The following is a 27,883-nucleotide window of genomic DNA, read 5'->3' on the forward strand; positions in this document are numbered from 1 at the left end:
CCTAGTGTCACTGGGAAATCTTTGAAATTAATTATCTGTTTTATTTTATTTTTACAGGAAATACATTAAACATTTTTTTTTTTTTTTAATAAAAGTATCAAATAACATCTTTTATTTCACTTCTGTCTGTAGAAAAAGCAATCAGATAGAATGATGAAGACAAAAGTGACACAAAGATCACAACTATTACCAACCATTGAAACAATGTGAAGTCAGTGTGGACGCGTCAATGATTCATTTCAACACAAAATCAACGGTTGTCATTGTACTGTGGTGCTGGTGAATAAATATTACAAAGAATCAATTGTAATGCGTTTCAACATTATGTTAATCAGTAGTCAATGTCGATCTTGCTGATCAAGGTCCTCAGGATCTGTGGAAGCTTCCAGACAGGTGTGTTGGAGCCGGCAGGTGTTCAGTGGGTTGGTTAGTTGGCTGTATCTGATCATTTTGTTGTATGTAATGGTGGACTGCAGCATGTAATTGTGGGAAGCGTTGACGCTTTTAACTGTGGTGTGAACAAAGTGGTGCAGAAATGGGAGGTTTCATGACCTTATAACAAAGTCACCAGCTGTTTTTCAGCACGTGCTTCTTTTTTTTTTTTTAGCCGTTTCCCTTGCCCTGTTTGTTTGTTCTGATCACACTCACCTGCCTCCCAGGCATCATTTTATGCAAAAGGGAACAAATGTTCATCTAAAGAAGCTTTAGATAAAGTGACTGTCATACATTGTTGCTTTCCTGGGGAATCAAACCCATGACCTTGGCGTTTCTAGCTCCACGCTCCACTGTTTGAGCTACAGGACGGTTGTATAGTGATATAATTAATTCAGATTACTAAATAAATGACTGAAATTCAAAATCAAATCAATTCAATGACTGAAAATTAAAATGTGTAAAACCCACTACAGTGCGCACATTTCACAGCACAAATAATTCACTCTTGAGCAGATATACTGACTTTCACCCATTAATATCAGAACAGAATTATGAATCATGTGCCGAAGATCAAAACCCACTTCAAGACGACAGTATTCACATGAGAACTGTTCACAGTGTTTTTATTATTTCTGATCAGGTTACATTTCACCTGCAGCTGATTTGTCCATAAGGATGAGGATTGCGAAAATGCAGGTTGTATTTGTAGTGTATAATAAAAGCTGTTCTTTCAATATGAACATCACCATTTTATGCGGCTGAAGTTGAGATGAAGCGAGAGATTGCTGCTGGACACCTACTGCAAATCTAGTAAAACTCACTGTACTTAACCCAGTTTACTACCACTGTACAACTACTTCATTATACTTTGTGCTCACGAGTAAAAATATTGAACCAGATTCAGAAGTTCTGTTTCCAACATAATTCATTTCCTTTCACTAACCTTTCAATAAAGCACTGAAAGAACACCGTATGCAAAATACCTGTGATACTAAACACAGTCCACAATAAAAAATAAAAATAAAAAATTGCAGTGAAAAAAATCTTGATATACAAATATAAAGTACAATTGAAACACTTCATTTCTATGCAATTGTTTTGTGGAATAAAAAAAGACAGAGTGACCGTCACTGTAACATATCAACAGTAACATCCAAAAAAACAACTACAACACAGAAGGGACAAACAAGTAGAGGGTCCTGCATCCGTCGTGAGGAGGTCAACTAGTGGTGTTGACTCAGTCTTTGCTCTTCTCTCTGAAGGACTTAAGCCAGACTCCGCTGACGGGGTTTAATTCTTGGGTACAACTGAGGAGGAACAAAAAAACTATTATAATACACACACAAACACACACACACACACAGAGTGAACACAGTCTTTTCAGACTTTGGCACATTAGCTGGTTCAGAAAAACCTTTGATTTAAGACACACTCTGTCTTCTGCTTTAGTACATCAGTTGGAAAAAAACATTTTAGACTGGCAAACATTGCATGCATATTTTGAAAGACAGGCTTAAGCAAAAGTAAACCACAGATTTTTACTAGTGCTGTCAAATGTAAAAATTGAACTGAAGTTGAAATGATCAAACACTTAATTCTAAATTAAATATAGATGAATCTTTAAAGCTACTGAAGTTATTGATTTCCTCTCTTGTTCTTTGATGGACAGACATCACAGCAGCTGGTTATTCGGTTATTTGGCTGCTATTACTTTAAGAGCTGCTGCGGCTGAGTGTGATGTAGATCTGACACGCATCGTATTTTCTCACAGCGTGCACCGCTGTATTTATGCAAGAACACAGTATAACGGCTGACAGGAAAACTGCTTTTTTACTGACACGGCCTCCTCGTCACCTGTACCCTTTACACCAGTGGTCTCAAACTCAATTCCTGGAGGGCCACAGCTCTGCACAGTTTAGCTCCAACCCTAATCAAACACACCTGATCCAGCTCATCAAGGTCTTCAGGATCACTAGAAACTTCCAAGCAGGTGTGATTTGGAGCTGGTTGGAGCTAAACTGTGCAGAGCTGTGGCCCTCCAGGAATTGAGTTTGACACCGATGCTTTACACACTCGTTTGACTCACGCCTGGCGATGAGGCGAAGCTGGAGTGAAAAGTCTCCTGTTTGATGTGCTCATAAAGATGCTCTGCATCTAAATAACCACAGTCCTTGTCAAGAAAAAGAGAACAACCCTAGCTCCACCCCTACATTACATATTTTAACATCATTCAAAATAGTTTTAAAAATGCATTTTTACACTAAATGTCATCAGAGTTTAAATTACAACCTTCTAGAGAAAAATCTACAATAGGATAAATCTTTCAGGTTTTTTTGTAGGCATGTATACAGTGTGTGAATCACTCACCCCCAGCAGGTTTCGGGGGACGTAGCCCTCTCCGCTGGCCGAGCGCACCCACCACCACTCTGTCTCGTCCTCGTCCTCCCGCCGCAGCACCGTCATGCAGTCGCCCTCTCTGAAGGACAGCTCGTCGTCCTGCTCGCTCTCGTAGTCCCACAGGCCGTACACCACCCCGCGGTTCATGATGCCCATCTTCTCCTGGACGCCTGCACAGCACAGGAAACACAGCAGTCAAACACACACACGACCGAGGCCTGAGGCACAGAGCGCTTCTGAGCTTATCGCCCTAGTGATGTAGTTAAATTACATTTATTTCATGCTAAGTATTCTACAAATACATTTACATATTTTGCACTTAATAAAAATACCCTGCAATTGTACTTTTGGTTTACTAAACTGCTACACTTAAAGCCTGCTAAATTGGAATAACTAATGTACTTAATGCACTTTAACTGTGCAGAAGTAGTGCTGAAGTCCAACTGAAGTATATCTGACTGAGCTAAAGTGCAAATATTGCAGGTATACTTTAGGTGCGTTTTAATTTTCTTGCATTTAAAGACCGATATTATTCAAAGATCACACAATCCTCATCATTAGGGACAGTCAAACACATTTTAGGTTTAATATCAAGAAACGTGCATTGTTCACAAGTACCACTCCAAAATAATAATATCAATAAATCTCGAGTGATATGTCAGTAAATATGTCAATAGATTTTAACTATATTTAGTATGAAATAAATGTACTTTAAACATATTAAACGTATTTTTTTTTACTACAAACTCAAAATGTGCATATTACAGGATCCCATTTTTGCTAGCATTGTGGTACAGGCTAGAGGTCGACCGATATTGGATTTTGCTGATACTGATTAATTAACCGATAGTTTTTGATCAAAAACTACTAGAAAAACTAAATAAAAAAAAAAAAAAAAAAAATGCTTTATTTAAAAAAAAAAAAAAAATGTTCGTTGAAAGGCTTTTTTGCCATGACTAAGACGAGATGAAGACAAGATGATAATAAGGTCAATAAAACATAACTAAGGCCCTGTCCACATGGAGACACGTTTCGCTGTATACACATACATTTTGTATCGTTTAGGTGTCTCGTCCACACGAATCTGGTGTTTTGGGAGAGTGAAAACGATATTTTTTGAAACCGGGTTCCAGAGTGGATAAATTTGAAAACGCCACCCTTGCGTTTTTGTGTGGACAGCGAATCCGTATATTTTCTGAAAAGATGACATCATCAGCCTACGTCTCCCCCCTAGTCAGACACCGCTACGTCACGTAACAGCAACAAAAACATGAACAAACACTGAACAACTGTCTTTTTATTAACTAACATTAACACAAGATTATAAACCGAATTAATTCCATGTCGTTGTAAATGAATTGTTCCATGTTCGTTTGTAAACCGCGCGCAAGGTTTATGCACAAACCAAGTCTTCTTCTCCGTTTTTTGTTTTTGTATGTGTTATAATTTATTTTGTGTCAGTTTTGTGGTTTCGTGTGGACGCAGATATTTCTTGAGACGAGAAAAAAAAAAAGATTGGATAGGGAAAGCTCTGGCTTCGTGTACGTAGCCTAAGACTATATCAACATGCAATTTTGTTGACGAAATAAGACAAGACTAAAATGTATTCAAAAAAAAAAATAATTTTTTTTTTAAATCTTTACCAAAAACCTCTTTTTATTTTCATCAAAAAAAGGAGACAAAATGTTATTGCGAATTGCTATACACGCCTCTACTACGTGAGCTTTCATGAGTGCGGTTGCCAGATATGAAGAGTTCTAATCCCTGAATCAGAGCTTTCCCAAATAACAACAATCATTACAATTATAATTTTGAGCAAAAATATGTCTTATCAGTTTTTAACCATTATACAGTATGATGAAAATGTGACTAAGATTTCATCGAATAAAACTTGACAACACAAAAACAGGACAATGTTGTCTAAATATGATAAATAAAATGTATTTAATTTTTTAAGACTAAGTATAAATTGGATGTGGATGTTAATATTGTTAGTTAATTAATAGTGTTTTGATAAAATGTCAATGAGTAGACTAAAACTGACTAAATACTTAGGTTTTCTCTTGGACTAAAATTAGATTTATTTTTGAGTTTTTTTGTAGTAATATTTTTTTAATAATAATTAGTATGATAATAATAATAAAATGAAAATAGCTGACAAAATGAACACTACTTGAAACGGATTTGTAAAAATCTGATTTCATATGTTTTTTGCTCTCGGATTCCAATCTAATGTGCAGAAAAATCAGATTTGGACTGACAGTCTGAGCAAGGCTTGAGAGAGGAACACTCACCGTAGAGGAACTGAGAGCACTGAGTGTATCCCTCCTCCATCTCCTCACACTTATCCGCTGCCGTCTGCATGTCGCTGTAGGTCATGGCAAACACGGCCGCCCCCGACTCCACCAGGAACTTACACACCTGCACGTTATTACAGGATGCGGCGCAGTGCAGGGGCGTCCTAAACACATACACACACGGTTACACACACGGCCACCAAAACAACAGCATGTGTCTGAGGACAGTGACGCGGCTAAATCCTCACTTGATGCATTGTTATTGATATACTGATATAATCTTTATTTTATAACAATGAACAGCTGTCTGTAGATCATCCCACATATTGCTTGTACAATAAATGTGACATTAAATATTGATTTGACTTAAAACTGCTTTATACTTTTGCCTGCAGGTTATTCTTAAATCGTAATCATGCAAATAGGTCATCGGGTGTTTATACTGAAGTCTCGAAGGGAACAGTCGATGTTAATGTATTATAACAAATATTAGAGATGTGTGTTTGTGGCTGTCCAGTTGCTGCTATAAATGACAAACATGAAAAAGCCTTTGACTGAATTGAATGAATGCATTCAATGTGCATGCACAGCACTGGAAGTGGTGGATTAAACTTTATAGTTGCAGTTGTATTTTCAGAATGTAACTTTGTGATGTCTTGCTGTCCACTGATGAGTTTCTGTGAGTGATGAGGAAGCATGTGAGTGTGACCGCTGAAACGCTCCTCACCATCCGTCACTGTCAGCGGCGTTCACATTGACTCCAAACTGCACCAGGAACTTCACGATGTCTGTGTGGCCGGCACACACTGCGTTATGCAGCGCTGTGATTCCCTCATCGTTAGGCTGACTGGGATCCTCAACCTGTAAAACGCCCATCCATCACATTACTGCCACATTCTTGAATTCATATGTAAAACACTACTAGTCAATGACATACACACACAGATCTTGTTCAAGGTTTAACAGTGAAATGTGACTTTCCTCGTAAATGACCCACTGCACCAGATCCAACTCTCCCTCCAGCGATGAGTCCAGTAACAGAGCCAGAGGATTGAAGCGCACTCTCATGCTGTGATCGATGCGCTCGGACCCGGCCTTACGCAGATTCGTCCTCTTACCCTGCACAGAAAACACGTGCATGTTCACGCACAAAGGTGACTTGCCTATGAAAATGGCTAAAAAAAAACAAAAGCTAAATTTGCTATCTCCAGCTAAAAAACGATCAGAATTTAGATTTCATTAGGCAATTTCAGTGTGTATGAATGAAGATTTACCTCACCACTGAACATTACAGAGAAGCAGCATTTTAACAGCAGCAATATGTGACCCTAGACCACAAAACCAGTCAATAAGGGTCAATAATAATTTCCACTGATGTATGGTTTGTTAGGAAGACAATATTTAGCTGAGATACAACTATTTGAACATCTGGAATACTGAGAAAATCATCTTTAAAGTTGTCCAAATGAAGTTCTTTGCAATGCATATTACTAATCAAAAATGAAGTTTTGATATATTTAAGGTAGGAAATGTACAAAATATCTTCGTGGAACATGATCTTTACTTAAAATCCTAATGATTTTTGGCATAAAAGAAAAATCAATCATTTTGACCCCTACAATGTATGAGAAGTATTGTGGGTAAAAAGTGAATCACAAGTCTCCGTGAGCAATTATTAGATGTGATAGATTAATACTAATTAAAGGCTCTGCATTTGGATTAATTTGTATTTAAATACACCCAAATAATTAACGTTAGAGCAGTGAGTGTATATATACACAGTATATATATATATATTTTACTTAAGTCAATATTGTTAATAAAAGCCCTTAATTACCAGTTTTGTCACGATGTAATCCAAAGGCCACTGGTCAGTTAAACTAGTCATGTGAAAAATGCGGCTGGTTGGTTAAACTAGTCATGTGACTTACGGCTCATCAACACAAACCCATTGTGACTAGTGTCAGAATTAATATGCAAAACAGTGGAACTTACGTGATCAACCAAATGTTAGAATAAGACACTTTGAAAATATGCCGGTGATAACAGAAGAGAAAAGAATGACGTGATTATCCGCTCACATCGCTAGGCACCATTCACACAGAATGAGCTTTTGTGTTGACTCCATGAGGAGTACAGCGCCGTGTTTTTAGACTGCCGTTTCACGCATGAGACGCAACAGTCAAACACATCCATGTTTACATTGAAGAAACAATGAAAAAAAAAGCTGCGCAACTGAATAGAACACCTGTAAAGAACTACTACTGTATGTCTGATTTCATGCTGACAGACTGAAAGCTGCTGTTTATTGTTTTTACAAAACATTTATAGTTAATAATAGTGTACAGGGGCCCGTTTCAATAAGGAGGTTCAACCAACTCGGAGCTGACTTACTCTGAGATGGGAAACTCTGAGTTTTGGGGTTCAGAACAGCTGAATCGTGTAAGTTCAGTCAACTCTGAGTGTGTTGACTCTGAGTTTAGCGTGTGCACCACGACTATGAAAAGCCATGATCAACTGAGCTCCGATATTACGATTCAACCATGACAACAGCTCCCGCCAAAAAGACATCTGCATACTTCAGACTCAATACAAGTTTAATTCTTATCACTGTTATAATATCACAGGTGAAAACTGGCAGAACAGAAGGTTATTGAATAGGCTATTCATTTTTATGGTATTCCACAGGCAAAAAAAATAAAATAATAATAATAAAAATTAAGTGCATTTTTCTTATTTTACAAATGATCTGTCAATAGGGTAAGAAAAAAACTATTTACTGTAGGCTAAGTGCAAATAGCTCTAGACATATTCTATTTACCATGTAAAAGTAGCAGTTCTTTGCAATCAATGTAAATAATAATTAGATGCTATTTATACTTTATATACCGGCGGATATATACTATTTGCACCTCAGTATTGCTGTACATTTATTTATTTATAAGTTTATTTGTATAGGGACAGTACAAAAAAACATTATCCCAGTCAAAACTGGAAAATATGTGTTGCACATAGAGAGTATAGCAAAAGCTAATTTGCATCTCAGGTCCCTAGAAAGGCTTTTCTAAAAAATAATAATAATAATAAATTAAAAAATAAATAAACACAAAGAATAAAACTACTATTCATAGAATAAAACTACTACAATATGTCACTTATAGACATTCAAATACCTACCTAAATTATACATATAAGAATGAAGCTTTCAACTTTCAAAAAAAAAAAGAAAAGAAAAAACTTTTACATTACATTACACTTTTACATACAAAAATTATTACATCTAAATATGCGTGCAGTTCTGGTTTATTTTGAACCACCGCTTTGCCTTCAATGTAAATGACTTTATTTCAAGTATTTCCTTAAATACTTCAATTCAATTCAAGTTTATTTGTATAGCGCTTTTTACGATACAAATCATTGCAAAGCAACTTTACAGAAAATTAAGTTTCTACAATATTTAGTAGTAGCTTATCAGTGGTGACTGTCAGTTCTTGTGCATATGGCAGAAATAAGTATTACTAAAAAATAAGTAATACTTGAAATAAGTATTAACTGGATGCAATAATAACAGAGTGTAAATGATTATATTTATTAAAATTCTAAATACTTTTATCATTATTAAATTCTCGTTAGGCACTTCCACTTTTAAAACATTTTTATTTTTATTGAAAATAAATTCTATTGTGAAACGTGATGGGAAAAGTGAGAAGAGCGAGCTCGGCAAAAGCCAGACTCGAACCCAGTCCATCGTGTTACAAGCTAGTTCTCTTTGCTCAACGCGTTACTGTCTCCACCACTGAAGCCGTAATTCACACGCGTCGTATTTAACCTTGTGTGACATTGGAGGGCGGAGCTACTGTAAATTTGCACTTAGACACTCAGAATAATCTTGTCTTCCATTTGCATTAAGATTATTTTTATTACCACACTGGCAGATAATTCTACTTCAGTAAAATGCACTTAATTTAGATCCCCCAAAAACGAGACTAAATATCTTATATCATTTTTTTATTTATATATATATAGAAAAATCCATTTTGATGTAATAATTTTTTTATATTTGTAGTTGAAATCAGAAAAAAATACTTAGTAAGAAAAGCATTTTTGCAGCGTGCATGAATGAATGATGTTTTTAAACAATCGCTTGCGCTTTAAAAAGGGGGAGCAGACCGAAAGAAACTCTGGGTTTACCGAAGAAAACCTGCTCCCTACCAGGTTAGGTTCATAGAGAAAGTTACCATGGTAACTGACTCTGAGTATAAGTTACCTCTCTTTCAGAAACGGGCTTGACCTAGCCTTCTTTCTCAGGTTTGACAAACCTCCCATTCTGAAACTGAAAACCCAGTTTCACTCATTTCAGGGTTAACATACTCAGAATTTTCACTTAACCTCCTTTCTGAAACGGGCCCCATTTGTTAAACCTTCAGTCATTTTTTTTAAACCATTTCCTCGTATTATTTCCAAACATATGTATAAGACAAGTTTGTACAAGATGTAGTTGCAGTTCATGGATTTTTCTGTAAAGATGTTTCACAAGTGATTTGTTTAATATTTACATCATGTTGACAACTTCATGCGTGCTGCACTTGGAATAGAATATTCTTTAACTAGAGGGTTAATAAAGAAAAAGTTACTTGAATTATGTTGTAGTTACATTTTCAAGTTGACTAGATAACAATCTTTAAAAAATGTAAAAAAATAAAAATTGAGAATCGGTCAAACTTTCTGAAAAAACCAGATTTAAATTTTTGCCATATCGCCAGTGCTGGGGAGTAACTAGTTACATGTAACTAAATTACTTAATTTAATTACAAAATGAATGTAATTGTAATCAGTTACAGTTAATTACAAAAAATGTGTAATTAAATTAGTTAATTATGGAAAGATTATAAAGAGGGTTAAATCTGAATTATTTCACACACACCCACAGATTTCATTGATTTCTTTCAGAAATTGCCTTGACTGCTCCAATGTTTCAGAAGTTTAGGACACAGAATAGGACATGTGCTCTATTTGCTATTTGAGTTTTTGATTTATATGCTTCATTTTTTAAGATGAACTGTTTTTTTCCAAGCCATTGTTAGATGGCAGTGTTTCCTGTAATAGCTATGCACATAATAGCTACTAAACTATTTCTTGTTATGGTTAAATCTGTATTTGACCTCAGAATGACCTCAAAGTAAGTCTGCTTTAAAATTAAATTATTATAATCTCAATTCAAGTGAGGAAGGTTTGCAAAAGTGACAGTAATCAGCGTTGAGTACTACTGTGAAGTTAACTCTGCCTGCTTTACAGGTTTGAAAATGATTAACAGTTAAAAACATTACAAATTTAGAATCAAAATGTAATCAAATGTAACCAGTTACATTACTTAGAGTAACTTGTAATCTGTAACCTATCACATTTCCAAAGTAACCTTCCCAACACTGGACATCTCCCAGCTCTAGAGGAGAGTCAAGCCTGATATAGGGCACTTACCGGTGGAGAGGGAACCTGTCCGGTGACCTCCGGTGGCTTCATGCTGAAGGTGTCTTCTGGAGCCTCGTGCTCAGCACCGCTGGGATACGGAGGAGGAGGATACGGAGGGAAGTCCTCCAGGAAGCTGTCAGGAGGAGGTGGAGGAGGAGGGCTGTCAGGCTGGGGCGGTGGAGGTAAGAGCGGGGCCGGGTGCGGAGGAGGTGGAGGAGGCATGTCCTCTCCTTCAGTGTCTGGAGCGGCTGTGGACTCCGCCGGCTCAGGAACAGCCTGCTCTGCTTCCTCCAGCGAAGCTTCATCTGCTCTCTGAGCATCTGCGGGGGTCTCCTTCTCCTCTTCTCCTGGAGGAGTCACCGCGGTCTCCATCGCCGCCAGAGTCGTCTTCTGGTACAGCAGCTTCTGGATGTTGGGGCCACCCGGGCCCTCGGGCTCCGTGATGGAGCTGCGTTTCTTCAGGGGTCTGGGTGCGTTGTAGAGCTTCTTCCTGAGGGCCTCGAGGTCGACGTCGCTCTGGTGCCAGGGGTTGGAGATGAAGGGCAGCAGTTTGGTGGGACTCAGAGGTCTGGGGATCCGCTCGCTCTCAGATGCTCCGGCGCTGGGTTCCTTCTCTGCTTCGGGGCCACTGGACGAGTCCAGGTACGGGTTCTCTGGGTGCTGGCCTGCGGGGGTCACTGGCTTCCCATAAACTGCATGTACATCAAGACAAAAAAAACTGTCAACTAAACAAAAGAGTAACAAATAACTTTGTGTTTAGAATATTCTTACACTTTTATTCAAAGCCATTTGTTACCAACAATTACGGGTGTAACGGTTCACAAAATTCAAAGTTCGGTTCGATACGACACAGTGGTGTCACAGTTCGTTACGTTTTTGATACAGTGAAACCAGTAACCATGAAGGCAAGCCAATGGATATCACACAACCAACGTGCAAACTTTGAGTTATACCGGTGAACGTCTTAATCTCAGTGAATTCACTGTAGCCTACAGAGGGTGAAAGTAAAACAGAATGACAGAGCTTTCAGCATCTGACACTGCATATTCTCTCAAAGACACCGAGAGAAGAATCTACTTCAACATCTGCTGATAACGGTACATAGCTAACTATTTTGATTTATTCCCTTAATATTTCTCTTGTGGCCCGCACATAGTGAAAGAAAAAAAAATGCGACGAAACATATTTTGTGTTAAACTGGTTGCTTTTGAAAGTCAGTGCTTGAAATAGTCTAAAGCTTTTTATTTCATTGATTTTTATTGATGACTGCAGTGTTAATATTTTAATCATAGGCCTATTATTCATTGTATAATAGATCTGTTTTAAAAACCGTAAAAAATAAATAAATAAAAAATTTGAGGAGTAAATTGCCTAATCTTTTGTTATCCTTGCAGCACGTCAGTTATGTGGTAATTATTGTAGGGCAAATTAACTGTAATTTGAATTTAATAATAAAAGTAATTTCATAATAATAATAATTGGCCTAATAAAAATAGAAATGTAACAGGCCTACATTAATTGGAAATGCCAAATCCTCTTAATATTGCCAAAAATGTATGTTTTTGACAATATCTCTGGCTATCGGCGATACAAGATCTTCATCTTTCGGCACACCCCAGAAAGGGGAGGTTATCACATGGTGGCTGTTGCATGTTTGAGCTGCCTTGTTAAGCGCAGTGGCACTGAGAGAACTTTATATTTCACACAATTTAAGCTCCAACATTTAGTTCGGTTTGTAATGCGTATATACAGGTCCTTCTCAAAAAATTAGCATATTGTGAAAAAGTTCATTATTTTCCATAATGTAATGATAAAAATTAAACTTTCATATATTTTAGATTCATTGCACACCAACTGAAATATTTCAGGTCTTTTATTGTTTTAATACTGATGATTTTGGCATACAGCTCATGAAAACCCAAAATTCCTATCTCAAAAAATTAGCATATCATGAAAAGGTTCTCTAAACGAGCTATTAACCTAATCATCTGAATCAACTAATTAACTCTAAACACCTGCAAAAGATTCCTGAGGCTCTTAAAACTCCCAGCCTGGTTCATTACTCAAAACCGCAATCATGGGTAAGACTGCCGACCTGACTGCTGTCCAGAGGGCCATCATTGACACCCTCAAGCGAGAGGGTAAGACACAGAAAGAAATTTCTGAACGAATAGGCTGTTCCCAGAGTGCTGTATCAAGGCACCTCAGTGGGAAGTCTGTGGGAAGGAAAAAGTGTGGCAAAAAACGCTGCACAACGAGAAGAGGTGACCGGACCCTGAGGAAGATTGTGGAGAAGGACCGATTCCAGACCTTGGGGGACCTGCGGAAGCAGTGGACTGAGTCTGGAGTAGAAACATCCAGAGCCACCGTGCACAGGCGTGTGCTTTTGAACCAGAAACAGCGGCAGAAGCGCCTGACCTGGGCTACAGAGAAGCAGCACTGGACTGTTGCTCAGTGGTCCAAAGTACTTTTTTCGGATGAAAGCAAATTTTGCATGTCATTCGGAAATCAAGGTGCCAGAGTCTGGAGGAAGACTGGGGAGAAGGAAATGCCAAAATGCCTGAAGTCCAGTGTCAAGTACCCACAGTCAGTGATGGTCTGGGGTGCCATTGTCAGCTGCTGGTGTTGGTCCACTGTGTTTTATCAAGGGCAGGGTCAATGCAGCTAGCTATCAGGAGATTTTGGAGCACTTCATGCTTCCATCTGCTGAAAAGCTTTATGGAGATGAAGGTTTCGTTTTTTCAGCACGACCTGGCACCTGCTCACAGTGCCAAAACCACTGGTAAATGGTTTACTGACCATGGTATTACTGTGCTCAATTGGCCTGCCAACTCTCCTGACCTGAACCCCATAGAGAATCTGTGGGATATTGTGAAGAGAAAGTTGAGAGACACAAGACCCAACACTCTGGATGAGCTTAAGGCCGCTATCGAAGCATCCTGGGCCTCCATAACACCTCAGCAGTGCCACAGGCTGATTGCCTCCATGCCACGCCGCATTGAAGCAGTCATTTCTGCAAAAGGATTCCCGACCAAGTATTGAGTGCATAACTGAACATAATTATTTGAAGGTTGACTTTTTTTGTATTAAAAACACTTTTCTTTTATTGGTCGGATGAAATATGCTAATTTTTTGAGATAGGAATTTTGGGTTTTCATGAGCTGTATGCCAAAATCATCAGTATTAAAACAATAAAAGACCTGAAATATTTCAGTTGGTGTGCAATGAATCTAAAATATATGAAAGTTTAATTTTTATCATTACATTATGGAAAATAATGAACTTTTTCACAATATGCTAATTTTTTGAGAAGGACCTGTATATGTTGTATGTACTCATCTGTCCTGATGAACACAAGCATCTCTCACCGCTGATGAAGTTGCTGTTGCGGTTCTGGGCTCGGCTCAGCGTTCCCTGAATGCCCTGCGGCTGCGTGTACATGGAGTAGATGGAGCTGGTGGTCAGCATCTGGGGCTTGTGCAGGAGCTGCCCGCTGGAGTCTTTGGCTCCAGGAGGCTCGGGGCTGAAGGGGTGTACTGTGGCAGCCGGGGGAGCCTCCAGTTTGGAGGGCAGGGGTAAAGTACCACCAGACTGGATGCCAGCGGGCGGCTGCTGAGCGGAAGACTTACTCTTCCCAGGGAAGGTGCCGGTCATCTTGCTGTATCCCATCGGGCCACCAGAGGGAAGGTTGGCTTGTTTCGGTTTAGTGGGAACTGGAGGAGGAACCTTGACGGTGTTCTTGACAGCACTCTGAATGAAAGGACATATCAAAGTGTCATTGAGGACTTTTAAAGGGACCATGAACTGAGAAACCAAACTTCCCTTGATCATTTGACATATAAGAGTTCATTTTACTATAAAAACATCCTGTTTCAGAACTCAAAACTTTGCTGTTAGTCTAAAAACAGCTTATATTGAAGGCAATCTGCCTAAATGACAGCTTGTGGAGTGTTCCACTCTATGATGTAACAGTGTGACTAAACACCGCCTCCACAGAAGATGATCAACACCTGCTTCTACATCACTTCCTGTTTAGCCCCGCCCACCAATCCTACAGCATGGCCTGTTTAGCCCCAGACACAGATCCTACAGCACTGCCTGTTTAGCCCCGCCCACAGATCCTACAGTGCTGCCTGTTTAGCCCCGCCCACAGATCCTACAGTGCTGCCTGTTTAGCCCTGCCCACCGATTCTACCTCCCTGCCTGTTTAGCCCCGCCCACCGATCCTACAGCACTGCCTGTTTAGCCCCGCCCACAGATCCTACAGTGCTGCCTGTTTAGCCCTGCCCACCGATTCTACCTTGCTGCCTATTTAGCCCCGCCCACAGAACATGTAGGTCTATGCAGAAACCAAACAATAAAGATGCTCCAAAGACAAGACGCTGTGCAGAGCCAAGTTGTGGAAAAAGTTTTTGTATCTCCTTCCTTCTGATCCCAATGTTAGGAAAGAGAGAATTAACTTTATTTTTAATGAAGTTCCACACCGTGTCAGTAAGAACTCAGTCCTTTGTTCACTGATATGTTTGATTCGTGATTCGTTTACAAACAAGGCACAATCCAATGCAGGATTTTTAGAAAGATTGAAACTAAAGCACGATGCTGTGGGACTACATTGGATCGACAGTAATGTTGCAACACAAGTGTGAGTACCTGTTTTTACTACATGATCACTATTGCTTTGTCTATTATTGATCGTTTAATATGATTTATTTATGCGTTTTTGACCTAAATCACAGAAGCGTCCATCTGTGAAGGATGTAGACTGTCAAACATACACAACTATTAGCCAATCACAGCAGTTGGCATTTACTTTAGAGTTTACAATCCTTCACATCTATTCAAACGTTTTTGATGAAGGGGTTAAAAACAGGACAGAAAATATCTTATAACTTCTAAATTATGATGTTTTTGATGTAAAAATCTTGAAAATCTTGAAGTGAACCTCAGAACAAAACAAAACCCTCTTTAAATGTCAACCTGGTATTGTTCAGGTATTAAGAAAGTATTGAACACAAGAGAACTTGTATTACAAAAAGCAATTCAATAAGACGTCTGGGCACTACCTGGGCATCTCGCGCAAGGTCCTCGCTGCTCTGGTTCTTCCGTAAAGAAGCTGCCGGTGGATCAATGGACTCAAACATGGAGGCCGGACGCACCCTGGGGTCCCGCTTCAACACGTCTGTGTTATCTGGTATGGGGAGCAGAAGAATTCACAACACATTTAAACACAGACTAAACTGGGTGCTACACATCCAATGGGGATCCGGGGTATGGAGGGTCACCTTGGTTTTTAGATGCCTGGGTCACCATGCGGGGCAGACTGGATGACCCAAGATTACTGCCCATCTTCGTAGCGGCTGAACTCCAGTTAGACATCTTTGAGGACACCTTGCCTGAACGCAGACATGGCAGACAGAACTACACTTTAGGCTCATTCTGATGACAATGGTCACATTCAGAGTGTACAGGAGTGAAGACCCTTAAACTGCGTCATCATGAACACACAATAACTTATGTAGCTATAACCTCACTGAAACATGAATGTTAACACTGTATCCTATTTGGTGTTAGCCGATTTTAACAAAAGACATATTAAGCAACTGGAAACACTATTTTGATGACAAGCTGCTGCACTTGAAGGCATATTTCACCCAAAAATTAACACTGGCATCATGTACTCACCGGAACCCTTAAAAACGTTATTATTTTTAATGAAACCTGAGAGATTTTCATTTTTCTAATGAAAGTCCATGTAACCAAAACCGTACTTGCTTGACGCTCGAGAACAAACCTTGTGAGCTTCAAACCTTGTGTTGCTCAGTGGTTATAAGTGAATCAACATCTAAATTTATATTTGTAAAGTGATTATGTCTCTTCAGAAGACTGCTTTTACAATCTCTTGACAAACTTTTTGAAGTATCAAAGTTTTGGAGACATGGACATTCAAAGGAAGGATGGAAACTTCTCAGGTTTTATAAAAAAAAAAAAATGTTTTGCAGAAGATGTTTTAAGATGAATGAAAGTCTTCTGGGTCTTGAATGAGTAAATTACTTTTATTTATATATATATATATATATAGGGTCAACTGTCCCTTTAAACAGAAGGCTCTCACTTTGAGCTTGTGTGGGAGTGATGGTTAAGGGTTAAATAAATCATTCAACATGTTAAAATTAGTCATACAGACACTACAAATCCATTTATACATGACTGCATGTGTGTAATACAGCAGATCATTATTTTATATGCTTTACAAACGTGCACTTCATCACTCTCTCGTGCACATGCGAGATTCATTTATCCTCATTCAAATCCCCTACATACCTACAGATTCAGTAAAGATAAAAACTCTGGGGAAAAACAAAACAGTGGAAAAAGATGTAAAATGACATTTTAACGATGTTGCACAATGAGCACAATTACTTCACCACAAAAGATGGAAGGGGAGAATGAGACGTGTTCAAGTCTAAGTTACTGTTATCTTGTAGTATATTTGTTATGTTTGTCTGTTTTGTTAAAGCTGCTAGCTGTGCACCTGCGTAGTATTTTAGCCAAATTCACAAGATTTGTACAAAATGTTTTGTACAAAAGTTATGAGTGCATCACAGACAATTATTGCATCTCACTTAGACCCTAACACAAAAATCAGATCAACATGTATTCGTATGCTTGTTTGTCATCTCTACTGCTAACCTGCAGTAAACATGAAACTTCAGAAGTACATATAGAGAATTATATTACCATTGTAATAGTTAGACCACACTAAACAGACAGCCCTGTTCTCTCGGTTGAGTAAACGGGGGATCTGCAAACCTGAGTCCGGGTGAGTGCTCTTGTCCTGATGCGGTACAGTTGCTGTGCCGTCTGGGTAAGCGTGTTTAATGAGCAGGTCCTGTTTAGCGGGGCCCCTGGGCATCGTAGAGGACTGGATGTAAGGGCCCACAGCAGCCACACGGGACGGTCCTGTCTGCTGCACTGTCTGGGCATCTGAAGGCAACTGGAATAAGAACACATCAGCAGTTGAAACCACACACCGATCACGGCAGAACAAGGACAATGTGCCATCACAGCGGATCCTGATCTTACTGTTCACATTATTCCAAATAATGAGCTTATCTAAAGCAACAGTAAATTAATTTAGCAAAATAACCAAATGTTAAACCTGTCAAGCACCTGTATCCCTACTTAAAAAATCTGTCAAATCTGCCCATGATCCTGCTTTCTTTTCAGAGTCCTAATGGTGTAACATCCATAATCATCCATATTGCCTGAATGAATTTAGGAATTTTCAAAATGCTGTTTTACAAACGGCTGTATTGGAAAGAAATTTTGAAATTTGTCATTTTTGACATTCCAAAAGTAGTACTTTTTTGATATTTCAAACAAAAATTGAAACTGTAACTTTGTATATTTAAATGAAACTTTGTACGAAACGTATGAACATGTTCTGAAGGCCTCTGTTTTTCAGGATATCACCATCTACTGGCCATAAGAGGTGCAAAAAATGTAAAATATATAAATACCAATATACTAAAACCCCTGCAATGAAAATCACTTTAAAACCTTGATTCTTCTGACTCGTATGAACAATGTGTTCTAGTAGAAAGCACTTACTGAATTAAAGGGTTAGTTCAGCCAAAAATGAAAATTATGTCATTAATGACTCACCCTCATGTCGTTCCAAACCCGTAAGACCTCCGTTCATCTTCGGAACACAGTTTAAGATATTTTAGATTTAGTCCGAGAGCTTTCTGACACTCCATTGAGAATGTATGTACGGTATACTGTCCACGTCCAGAAAGGTAATAAAAACATCTTCAAAGTAGTCCATGTGACATCAGAGGGTCCGTTAGAATTTATTGAAGCATCGAAAATACATTTTGCTCCAAAAATTACGACTTTATTCAGGATTGTCTTCTCTTCCGGGTCTGTTGTGAATGCGACTGCTGTGACTGTTGACGTACGACGCTGCTGACGTGTTCTCTGGTGCGCCCAATAACAAAGAAAACACGTCAGCAGCGTCGTACGTCAGCGGCGTCACTACAGTGTTGTAGTGAAGACCCGGAAGAGAAGAAAATGATGAATAAAGTCGTAATTTTTGTTATTTTTGGACCAAAATGTATTTTCGATGCTTCAATAAATTCTAACGGACCCTCTGATGTCACATGGACTACTTTGATGATGAACTGTGTTCCAAAGATGAACGGAGGTCTCACGGGTTTGGAACGACATGAGGGTGAGTCATTAATGACATAATTTTCATTTTTGGCTGAACTAACCCTTTAAGTTCATAAAATCAAGTTAATGTGAAAATTTCTTTCCAATTCTTCTAATTAAAAAAAAAAAAGTGTCTTTTTTTTTTTAAGCACTCAAGGTTGACCTATATATTTACATTCACAATATCACATGGCTAAAAGCCCATAGAACCATTTTATACTGACAACTTTATATATAACAACATAACATTGATTGTAGGCATGACAGTATAAAATTTTCATGTTGGTGATAATTGTTAAAGCTTTTATCATGGCATACAGTATTACCACAATATTGAAATAGGTTGCAAAAATGTGTTGTCATAATATAAGAGGTTTAACTTTTTTCGGTCACACTTTATTTTAAAGGGGTGATTGATTGCGATTTCACTTTTTTAACATTAGTTAGTATGTAATGTTGCTGTTAATGAGCATAAACGATATCTGCAAAGTTACGATGCTGAATGTTCAGTGCAAACGGAGATATCGTCTTTTAAAATTATGGCAGTTTAATGCAACAATGGGGACGAGGCCATGTTGTGCTGCTTTAGAGAAGAGGAAGAGTTGTTGCTGTCCTCTTCACTAATATCCTCTGTGTCTCAATCGGGCTCAAATTGAAAAGCAATATAGACGACGCCATTGTTTACAATACAACCGTGTTGTATTTAAATATATTGAATGATGATTCAAATGAGTGCACACAAATAAACTTAAGAGTCTTTACAGATTTGAAAGATGTATTACTCTTATATGTTTGAGGAAGTATTTTAAGAGCAAGTGAGTGCACCGGCGCCTCCATCTGTCCCACAGTGAGCTACTGTTTAACTTCTACACTCCGCACAGACACTTGGACAGCACACATTTCTCTAGGTTAACATCAGATTACCATGTAAAGTTGCAAATACTAACATGTTTCAGATGATAAGCCATATTTGAGGTCGATGAATGATAGTCGAGCGTTTGGATGTCCTGTCAGTCTAACCGTTAATGTTGTGTCCGTCACAAACTGTGTGATTTCACCAGTGGATTATTAAAAAAAAAATTCTGCCCCTTAGCGACTAATGCAATTTTGGTCAACCAAGCCTCTTCTGTTCGACTAATGGTTAGTCCACTATTGAGGGGAAGCCTTAGACTTTTGCCTCAATAAACTCTGGTTATCTGAATGTGCTCCTCCCGAACTTTGTTAATAAAACATACATTTTTAGGTTGCTTTGGATAAAAGTGTCTGCTAAATGCATGAATGTAAATGCAGACTTGTAATTGGCATGGATGCATTGGCTGGTGTGAACTGAAGAAATGGCTCACGCTGACAGGAAGGTTCTCTTTCTGCTGTAGGGCAGCTTTCTTCTTCCACAGACGATCTCGCAGCTCACTGACTCGTCTGTCCATGCTGGCCACCTCCTGGTTCCTCTTGTTTAGGTTCTCTCTCTGCTGCTGCAGTTTAGCGCTCTGCTCCAGGTTGATGTTCTTCCTCATCTGGTGAACACACACACAGGTGAGATGTTTCGAACAGAGGCCTGAGGCTGTGATCTTCACCTCCTCGGCTCCTACCTGTAGTTCCCTGCAGAGTCTGTCCAGCTCGGCCACAGAGCTGTGGTTACTGTGAAGCGCATCCAGCTGGCCGTTTTTTAGGGTCTCCAGCTGTTTGCTCAGGTCTTCCACTTTGGACATGGCGACTACCAGCTCCTTCTGCTTCTGAAGGAGCATACTGTTCATCTGTTCCACCTGCTCAACTAACACAAACACACACACAGAATAACTTCCACTTCCTGAGCTCAGGATCCTTCAGCCTGCACTGAAAACACTGAATGTGAGATGATCACTTTCATGCACACAAGAATATCCAAACAGTCACATGAATGTGGTCACATTTAGATGCCCATGTATGGAGCCCCACACAACATGCAGACAAAAATAGTTATTGTGGCCATACTTTACCAAATCATTGCCTTATTTTTTTTATTTATTAACGAGGGAATGAATTAGGGATGTAACGGTGCACTCAAGAGCCGGTTAAAAATTTGAATCAAATGTGTGACGATTCAAGTTGGTTGGGATGTTAAATGAATGAAATACAATTGGGAGTTTACATTAATGTACTTTTAATTGGAACTGACTGTCATCAGAAAAGTTTGGATTTTCTTTTCTTTTCATCTCATCTCTGTATAATGCATATTAAAGCAGCAATTAAGGAAACTCTGTATTGCTGCTGTTTCATAAGTGCCACCTGCTGGCAGAGAGTGATACTGCACTTGCTTGATCTCATTCAGCCCATCTGTTGTTTTTGTTTTGTTCAGATATTTTATGTAGCATAATTTCACAAAGCTGAAGTCAGACCATTCTCTTTTCAGTTTGGAGCCCTGGTTTGTGCTTAAGATTTCTAAATTATTCTAAATTATTAAATCAAATCCTGCTCATACTCTATATCTGCAGCCTCTTTGTTTGTACTGTGATTAAAATGTAGTGGTTGCCTCTCATTTTAAACGAAAAGTGCACAGACAAAGCCTTTGTTTATATGAAGAAATTTCTGTTAATTGTGTTATTTATTTGATTTGGGATTTGCGTGATGTTACAGAGCTCACGCCACGCTAATGGACCGAGCCGAGCGACTGCGCTACCGAACAAATCCCGCGCTAGGAATGGCTCAAACTAATCTCACAAGCGCAGCGCTGATCAGTTAAAAAATACTTTATGTACACATACAAATACAGTTAAAACACTAAGCACTGTAACAACATGACATTCACAAAAGAGTCTGGAGTGATACATGTATTAAGGTAGATTTCGAGGTGCATTACTTTGAAGAATGAAAGTAATCCACAGGGTCCTCAGTAGCTCAGATGTTGGGAGAAAATAAAGACTCTTATGTTCAGTCTTACATCCAAACCCAGAGCATCGGGATTGCTTACAAGGCATTGTTGACGTTAACATTTTTGTTCTCCTGCACGGAGAAAATGGAGGACAGCGAATAACCGCTGAGGGCAGAAACTATAGCAATGCAGGGCTGTCCATCAGCAGCTATGGGTAAGGCCTAAACAATGTGACATCACACTGCATGAGAATCAAAACAGCAGGACTATAGTGAGACTGAATTGGTTTAAAAGGGGTTAAAAAATGAGGAGTGGGTGGATATTTATCATTGTAGGGTGGTTGTGTTCACACACTCCCAACACACATGTATGTTCAAACACCATGTAAAAGGGGATTTTGCATAAGAGGTGCCCTTTAAAATAAATGATTTAAATAACTCGAGTGGCAGAAGAACTCACCGAGTTTGCCATTGCTAAGGCGTTTCTGCTCCACCTGTCCCTTCAGATCTCGCACCGTCTTCAGCTGCGCCTCCTGTTTCCCCACCGTGTCCCTCAGATGCTGCAGTTTCTTCTGCTCCGAGGACGTCTGCAGTTGCCTGTGGTCCTGCTGCTTCAGGAAATGCAAGCGCTGCTCCTGCTCAGGACAGTGAGAGGACAGGTTGTTATTTGCATAATTTTTCCTATTAAATAACAAAGACGCTTTAACTCTGTGTATTTTCCCTGTTCTGATGTGTTATCTTGTACCTGGGAGGCCAGGAGCTGCTGCTGGGTGTCAATCTGACGCTGCTGTCTGGCAGACATTTCCTGCAGCTCTGCTAGAGTCATGTCCCTCCACGGGCTGCTCACCTGCACAACACAACACTCTGAAATCATCAAATGCTCGTCCATTTTCTGTTCGACTAGACTGCATTCCTCTCATGCCTTCATATGTGTGAGTCAAACACCGGGATTACGTTACACGAAGAAATGAAAGGCACACGAGTGCAGGCAGACTCACTCCATTCTCCTGCCGTCTGTCTGTGGGCTTCTTGACGCCATTCCTCTTCTGATTCCAGGTCCTGGAGTCTGAAATACAAACACAAGCTCAAGCCCAGAGACTCTTGCGGAAAACACCTGAGCGCAAGCCTGAACGATGTCAACTTCAATTTAAAAACTCTGCTTACAGACACTGATGAGTGTAATGCATTACTGTATTCAGAGCACTTGTTAATGTAAGGTTTGATTGATAATGGATTCTGCCAGTGCACATAACTGATGTGGGAAAACAGATTCATGATTAGCCTATTCTTTAAAGGGTTCACTAATAGTGGTTGACCGATATATTGCCAAGGCTGATATATCGGCCGATATTTGGCATTTTTCAAATTTTGTTTTTAATTGTCGATATTTTGAGCACACCCCTTGTGTTCGAGGCCGTACTTTTATTTTGACGGCGCGCAGGCCTTTTATTTTGCCGCTGAGAGCGGCAGTGCCTGAGCACATACAGTGCTCACACTCTCTCTTTTGTTCGTCGTCATCGGTAACAGTTCTTTTTAATACGGACAGATGTCTGTCTAATAATCAGACAGAATGGTTAAACAAAGGAATTAATGTCGAATCCAGCTGTGAGATCTTGTGAAGTGTGTATCCAGCATAATCACTTGTTCTCTGCGGGATGGTCAGTCCATGTAAATTGAATGCTTTAAACTTTCATATTCATGTCATTTTCACTGTGTGCTGTATGTAAAATGAATGTTACCCTTGCTTTATTTGAAAAATATGATTATCAATGCACACAAACTTCCCAGAATACTGAGTGCCCCCTTGATTACAGTGTCAACTTCCTTTTTATTATATTTTTATTAAATATTTATTTATTTGTGAAAAATACCTTGTCATCTAAAGTATAAGTATGTTTATTTTACACATATATTTTTTAATCCATTGTCAAATGATTTCAAATTTCTTACATATTAATTGTAAAAATCATATTGGCTTTATATCGGCATCGGCTGTCAAAAAACACATATCGGTCGACCACTAGTCACGAACTGAGAAACCTAACTTCCCTTGATCTTTTGACATATAAGAGAGCATAGTACTATAAAAGCATCCTGTAAGTTTCAGAACTCAAAACTTTGTTGTTAGTCTAAAAACAGCTTATATTGAAGGCAGTCTGACAAAACGACAGCTTGTGTAGTGTTCCACTCTATGATGTAATAGTGTGGATAAACACCACCTCCACAGAAGTAAATCAATGCCTGCTTCTACATCTTCTACATCTGTTTAGCCCCGCCCAACGATCCAACAGTGCTGCCAGTTTAGCCCCGCCCACGATTCTATATCACTGTTTGTTTAGCCTGTTTATACATGTTCTACGACTGTTTAGTTCTGCCCGTCTATCCATCACCTGTCACTGTTTGATCCAACAGTGCTGCCAGTTTAGCCCCGCCCACGATTCTATATCACTGTTTGTTTAGCTCACCCACCGATTCTACAGCGCTGCCTGTATAGCCCCGCCCACCGACTGTACATCACTGTCTGTTTAGCACCCCCACCGAATCTACATCACTGTCTGTTTAGCCCCGCCCACCAATTCTACATCACTGTCTGCTTAGCCCGCCCACCGATTCAGTGTTGCCCGTTTAGCCCCGCCCACCAATTCTACGTCACTGTCTGTTTAGCCCGCCCACGATTCTACAGCGCTGCCTGTTTAGCCCCGCCCACCGATTGTACATCACTGTCTGTTTAGCCCGCCCACCGATTCTACATCACTGTCTGTTTAGCCCCGCCCACCAATTCTACATCACTGTCTGTTTAGCCCCGCCCACCGATTCTACGTCACTGCCTGTTTAGCCCCCCGCCACCGATTCTTATATTGTGTGTGTTTTGCTAAGACAAACAGTTTTTGGTGTATTTTTGTTTGGTGTGATAGTGTGTTTTAGCTCCGGATCTGTTTAGGTCCGTGTATGTATTTTAGATGAATGTCTGTTTAGCTGTCTGTTTGGTTCTGCGTAACTGTTTTTTTTGACATGTCTGCCGATTCTACAGCACTGCCTGTTTAGCCTGCCCACCGATTATACATCACTGTCTGTTTAGCCCCGTCCACGATTCTACGTCGCTGATTGTTTAGCTTCGCCCACCGATTCTACAGCACTGCCTGTTTAGCCCCACCCACCGATTCAACAGTGCCGTCTGTTTTGCCCCGCCCACCGATTCCACATCGCTGTCTGTTTAGCCCCACCCACTGATTCAACAGTGCTGTCTGTTTTCGTCCTGTCCATTATTACTATCAATAACAGCAGTTTCAGCAGTGACTCACAGGATGATTCACCAGATTCACTCCCATAATTATGTTATAATATGTAAGAATCCTCTGGAAGGTTTGCAGAGAAACTGCACTTCTACAATTAAGAAATGCACAAAATTTGAAAAACTCAGCATAAATCTATTTTTATTCCATGTGATCCTGTTTTTAGAATCTGTCCCTTCACAAACACGGTGTAGTGTGCGAAGCCAAACAGACAGCGAGGCATTGATCCGTGTCTGTGCAGGCTGTTATGTAATAAAAACAGTAAAGCAGAAAATTAGTCGTTTCGGGAGCTTGCTTTCAGTAAAAAATGTTTTTTGACTAATGCATAAGGTTTGAGTTGTTGAGTTTGTTTCTATAGCACAATGATCTTCTGTCAAAAGATCCAGGAAAATTCTGATTTCTCATTTCATGACCCCTTTAAGCAATGACTGAGATAAACATTTTACTATAGAGTTGTGCAATGTTTTAAAAATATTATCCAATATTGTTGTCCACAGTTGTTATGGTAGTAAAACCACCTGAAGGTAGAGCATGTAAGATCAGTATTATTTTAATTTGTAAGTTTGGGATCACAGAGGTTCAGGAACTTTTTTTTTTTGGATTAAGTATCTCTGCAAGACTATCTGCGACAGAAGTGAATACACCAATCCTTCCGTGTACTTGGGCCGCAGTAAACACTACGGTAAGAGCTTACCTGTCAGCAGGTTGGGTGCTCTGCCTCGACGCAGAAAGAACCGAACCTCAGGCCTCTTCTGCCCCCACTGCAGCAGCAGATCCATCATCTTCTCGCTCTCGCCTACCGCTCGCTCTGCATTCACCGTCACACAAACACACATGCATTCATCCAACATCCAATTAATAAAAGGAACATTTACTTAGCACTTTCTACTGTAAACAAAAGTGTGGTAAGGATTCAGGATTCCCACAAGCCATAACAGAGAGAGGACGGCCGCTGCTGGAACCGATCTTCATCACTGATTTTAGTGCAATACAATCTTCCCCAGAGCTTCACGTGCCTCATTTGAATGAAAAGCCACCTGGCGCTCAAATCTGATCTGTAAGGCGCAGGTCAGACACTGGTGAGGGTGAGGAACTCTGAGCTCTCACCTGAGCCTCTCCACACTTCAGCCAGGTGACAGCTGGCCTCGGCCGGCTCCTTACACAGCTCCAGCACGTCTCCACACACCGTCTCGGGCGTGATGGGCACCTCTGTGAAATGCTGGTCATTGTTACTGAGGTACACAGTCAGGAACATCTGGAAAACACAAGCAGATGTGGAGGCTGAGAGTTTAATCACACAGGCAGATCGGTTCGATCTGAAGCAAGAACAGACTGTAATGTTGAAGACATCACACCACCGCCGCACATTTTCTATGCCTCTCTCTGATTTAACACACATGATCATCAGCTGGTTAGGAGAGAGAGAGAGAGAGAGAGAGAAACATACAAAATGTGCAGAGCATCAGGATCAGGATTGAATATCATGGCAATATGAGAACCTGCAGCACAAAAACAGTCATAACTAGCACAGGTATATTTGTAGCAATAGCCAACAATACACTATATGGGTCAAAATGATCCCTTTGCCTTTTTATGCCAAAATTAATTAGGATATTAAGATCGTGTTCAATTAAGATATTTTGTAAATTTCCTACCATAAATATATCAAAACTTAATTTTTCATTAGTAATATGCATATAGGAGAATTTACAAAATATCTTCATGGAACATGATATTTACTTAATATCCTAATGATTTTTGGCATAAAAGAGAAATGTATAATTTTGACCCATTCAGTGTATTGTTGTCTATTGCTACAAATATACCTGTGCTACTTATGACTGGTTTTGTGCTCCAGGGTCACTGATGGGATGCTGCTGGTCACACGGCAACAACAACATGACCGATGAAGTACATCTGTATTACATTCACACTACATTATGAAATATACTTTTTTAATGGTCATGAAGCATGAACTTATTCAACAGAAGTACCTGCTGAGTGAGTATTTGATTTCTGACAGCCAGTGGAGACACAGTCAACACGGAGAATGGATCCAAATTAACATTCTGATGGTTTTCGTATGATAATAAAAACATCATAATCTGGTAAAGACCACCAATATTGTACATAAAATAACCTGTTTCTTGTATTTTTCCATGTAAGGAGTTAAACAGGCGGATCGACAGCACACGACACAGTCCTGTTGTTTTATATTGTCTGGACTGAAGCACAGTAAAGGGTAATAAGATAGAATGTGAAAGTACTGCTTTATTAGGACAACAACACATTAATATCATGTTACCTTGTAAAACCCCCAACATTAATCTAATACAATAGTCACATTACAGGTAAGATCTGTTCAGATGAGATATTAAAGAAGCACAGTGTTTGTCCTGAACTTCTTACATAACGTTAAAGGAGGAGACGCTCACCGGCATCATTTTCGCGCTGAGGATGTTTTTCCACCGAGTCTTCACTCCGGATCGGACTGTATGACCGTTTACAGCTTTAATCAAGTTAAAAGTTCAGTTATATGCGAAGAAAACCGTCCCGTCCGGTTTGAGACGAAAGAGTCCCGAGAGGCGTGACGTCAGAGGCCTTCCCAAACTTTTCTTCCGCGAGAGTTTTTCTTTGGACGACAGCTCACGAATATCGATGATTGCTCTGTTAAACCTTACCACAAGAGCACTCACATGCTCAGATGACAGAACAAGCTCGCGCAGACGTGATTCTTACTACAGTTCAGTGTGTTTTATCTTCTTTGCGATATTCGGCTCTCAGCCTGTTGCTGCTGCTCGCGAGCGTGACGTCATCCCTCTGGAAAACCTCGCTCTGGGGGGCGGAGCAAGATGACGACAGATTTTTGCGCTTAGAAAATAATTTTGTTGTGTACCCCACATATATATATATATATTCAATAATATTTAA

General features: G+C 39.6%; 1 protein-coding gene across 1 annotated transcript; it reads right to left on the bottom strand.

Annotated features, from left to right (window-relative positions):
• Nucleotides 1–1,041: 1,041 nt before the first annotated feature.
• LOC109065151 (apoptosis-stimulating of p53 protein 2-like) lies at nucleotides 1,042–27,796 on the bottom strand. The gene is made up of 18 exons (XM_042736286.1): nucleotides 27,388–27,796; nucleotides 26,060–26,207; nucleotides 25,647–25,760; nucleotides 22,658–22,725; nucleotides 22,405–22,506; nucleotides 22,120–22,294; nucleotides 20,402–20,583; nucleotides 20,156–20,326; nucleotides 17,409–17,592; nucleotides 15,881–15,991; nucleotides 15,662–15,786; nucleotides 13,967–14,348; nucleotides 10,608–11,290; nucleotides 6,111–6,248; nucleotides 5,857–5,990; nucleotides 5,127–5,293; nucleotides 2,803–3,002; nucleotides 1,042–1,742 (listed from the first exon to the last, which is right to left on the bottom strand). The coding sequence occupies exons 1-18, from the start codon at nucleotides 27,394–27,396 to the stop codon at nucleotides 1,701–1,703; spliced, it is 3,135 nt and encodes a 1,044-aa protein (XP_042592220.1). The 5' UTR covers nucleotides 27,397–27,796; the 3' UTR covers nucleotides 1,042–1,700.
• Between the last annotated feature and the right edge of the window lie 87 nt (nucleotides 27,797–27,883).

Source organism: Cyprinus carpio, chromosome B13 (genome assembly GCF_018340385.1).
Source record: "Cyprinus carpio isolate SPL01 chromosome B13, ASM1834038v1, whole genome shotgun sequence".
In the NCBI taxonomy this organism is placed as follows: Eukaryota; Metazoa; Chordata; class Actinopteri; order Cypriniformes; family Cyprinidae; genus Cyprinus; species Cyprinus carpio.

Excerpts from the sequence above, each read along its gene's own strand:
- LOC109065151 (XM_042736286.1), bottom strand. Across the intron at positions 22,507-22,657 it reads ACAGACGGCAGGAGAATGGA|GTGAGCAGCCCGTGGAGGGA; the intron begins GTGAGTCTGCCT and ends TGTGTTGTGCAG. Across the intron at positions 22,295-22,404 it reads AGCAGCTCCTGGCCTCCCAG|GAGCAGCGCTTGCATTTCCT; the intron begins GTACAAGATAAC and ends TGTCCTGAGCAG.